This window comes from Carassius gibelio, chromosome B20 (assembly GCF_023724105.1).
Source record: "Carassius gibelio isolate Cgi1373 ecotype wild population from Czech Republic chromosome B20, carGib1.2-hapl.c, whole genome shotgun sequence".
In the NCBI taxonomy this organism is placed as follows: Eukaryota; Metazoa; Chordata; class Actinopteri; order Cypriniformes; family Cyprinidae; genus Carassius; species Carassius gibelio.
Genome location: NC_068415.1, coordinates 4,218,793 through 4,220,699, shown reverse-complemented (window position 1 = coordinate 4,220,699; position 1,907 = coordinate 4,218,793). Strand labels below are relative to the sequence as shown.

Below are 1,907 nucleotides of genomic sequence, written 5' to 3'. Positions count from 1 at the left end.
TCCAGAAGACTGCTCTCTGGTGGCAGTCATAAGCACACCAGCTGATGTTTTATTTAGACACACTGTCCTGAAGAACCTTTTTTTCACCCTTTTTTATTTGTTTGTTTGTTGTTGTTTTTATCTGTAACTGTCAAAAAAGTCCTTTCAGTGCCAATTAGTTGCTGATGTTTTTCGAGAACCGCCATCCAACTAAATAGAGCATCAACACACACGCAACAGGTCATATCTTTTGGAAAATGTCCATAAATCTTAACTGTCAAATTATAACTTTGTTTTCTGCCAATCATGACTGTCTTTTGAAAGGGGGACAGTTTCAATGTAAACCCACTGAAATATGATCTAAAGAGTAATTCAAATTATGTTGAATTATAAAAGCAATTTATAATGTCAGTTCCACAAAAATGCATGCTATTTAAATTGTTTCATAATAAATGGAATAAATTTTGTGCATGAGGGGTTTTACACCAGATTACTAAAACTATTACTATCATTGCTCCCAGTAAAACATATTTGCAATCCGGTTTCAGCATATATAAAATAAATTATATAACAATAAACATTTATTGTGATGCTTGAAATAATTGTGAGAGCAAGTATTCATTCAATTATCAATGTGTTAGAATGTTTGATGCCACAGATATAAGTGGATATGAGAATCTTAAAGGCCTTCTGGAAACAAGGATAGAAAAATCCATAAATCAAGGGGTTACAAGTCGAGTTGAAATATGCAAACCAAATCAAAGCATCAAAAACAACAGCTGGGGTCCAAAAATTAAAAAAAGGGTCAAGAGCTGCAGCAGTAAAATTCGGCAGCCAGCAGAACAAAAAAACACCCATGACAATAGCGAGAGTTTTAGCGGCTTTTCTCTCTGTGTGAGCAGACCCTCCAGTAACTCTTTCCGATATAACCTTTGCATGTTTTCGTGCAACATAGAAGATTTTCATATACAGAGAGCTCATGATTGCCCCAGGAAGGAAAAACGTGAGAATTGGACATATAATACCCCATTGCTTGTTAAAAACTAAAACACAGCTTCCCACACAATAAAACTGCATGATGAACAATTCCAAACCAATTTTGTGCACACCTGAAAACACAACATAAAAACTGTAGAGAAAAGAAAACAGCCAAATGAAGGTTGTAAAAACAGTCACAGTGTTGTTTGAGACCCTCATTCTGTACCTCAGAGGGTCACAAATGGCCCAGTACCTGTCAACAGATATTAAACTGAGATGCAGTATTGAGGAGATACAAAAGGTCATGTCCAAACTAGAATGAACTTTACACACAAAATCTCCAAGATACCAGCAGCCTTCAACAGATCGCACCATGCTGTACGGCATGACCAAAGAGCCCAGCAGACAGTCACTGGCAGCCAGAGAGCGAACGATCAGATGAGTTGGAGACTGAAGCTGTTTGAAGTGAGAGATGGAGATGATGATCAGCAGGTTTCCAAAAACTGTTGTGAGGATCATCAGCACCAAGAAAGCATACATTGCAACTTTAACCACGACATAACGAGGTACTTTCAGACAGGAGTCCGGCTGGAGTGGATAGCAGAGAATCACATTCATAGTCTCGGTTTCATTAACAGTCATCACGTCTGCTCTAGATGCTTAGATAAATTCCTTTGTAAATGTACAAAAGCAGTTAAATATAAACCAAAGTATAAACAGAATAATTTTGCAGATTACAGTTTGGTAAAGACCAATATCCAAAGAAATGTGAACATTTCATATATAGTACATGCCCAACTAGTTTAACTTCCAATATGCACAAAGAGCATCTGAGATATATATATATATACACTCTAAGATTTGAGGTAACCCACCCTACCTGTCACTGTTACCCATATTTACAAAAACAGCATGATCTCAGGAGATTGAGAAAATTCACATTTCAACTG

General features: G+C 36.8%; 1 protein-coding gene across 1 annotated transcript; it reads right to left on the bottom strand.

The window, feature by feature from the left end:
• Window positions 1-459: 459 nt before the first annotated feature.
• LOC127984553 (trace amine-associated receptor 4-like) lies at window positions 460-1,599 on the bottom strand. Its single transcript, XM_052587251.1, has one exon. It carries the CDS (start codon window positions 1,597-1,599, stop codon window positions 598-600), a length of 1,002 nt encoding a protein of 333 aa, XP_052443211.1. The 3' UTR covers window positions 460-597.
• Window positions 1,600-1,907: the final 308 nt, after the last annotated feature.

What these genes read in the sequence shown, in the direction of transcription:
- LOC127984553 (XM_052587251.1), bottom strand. Translation starts at nt 1,599, where the DNA reads ATGACTGTTAATGAAACCGAGACTATGAATGTGATTCTCTGCTATCCA.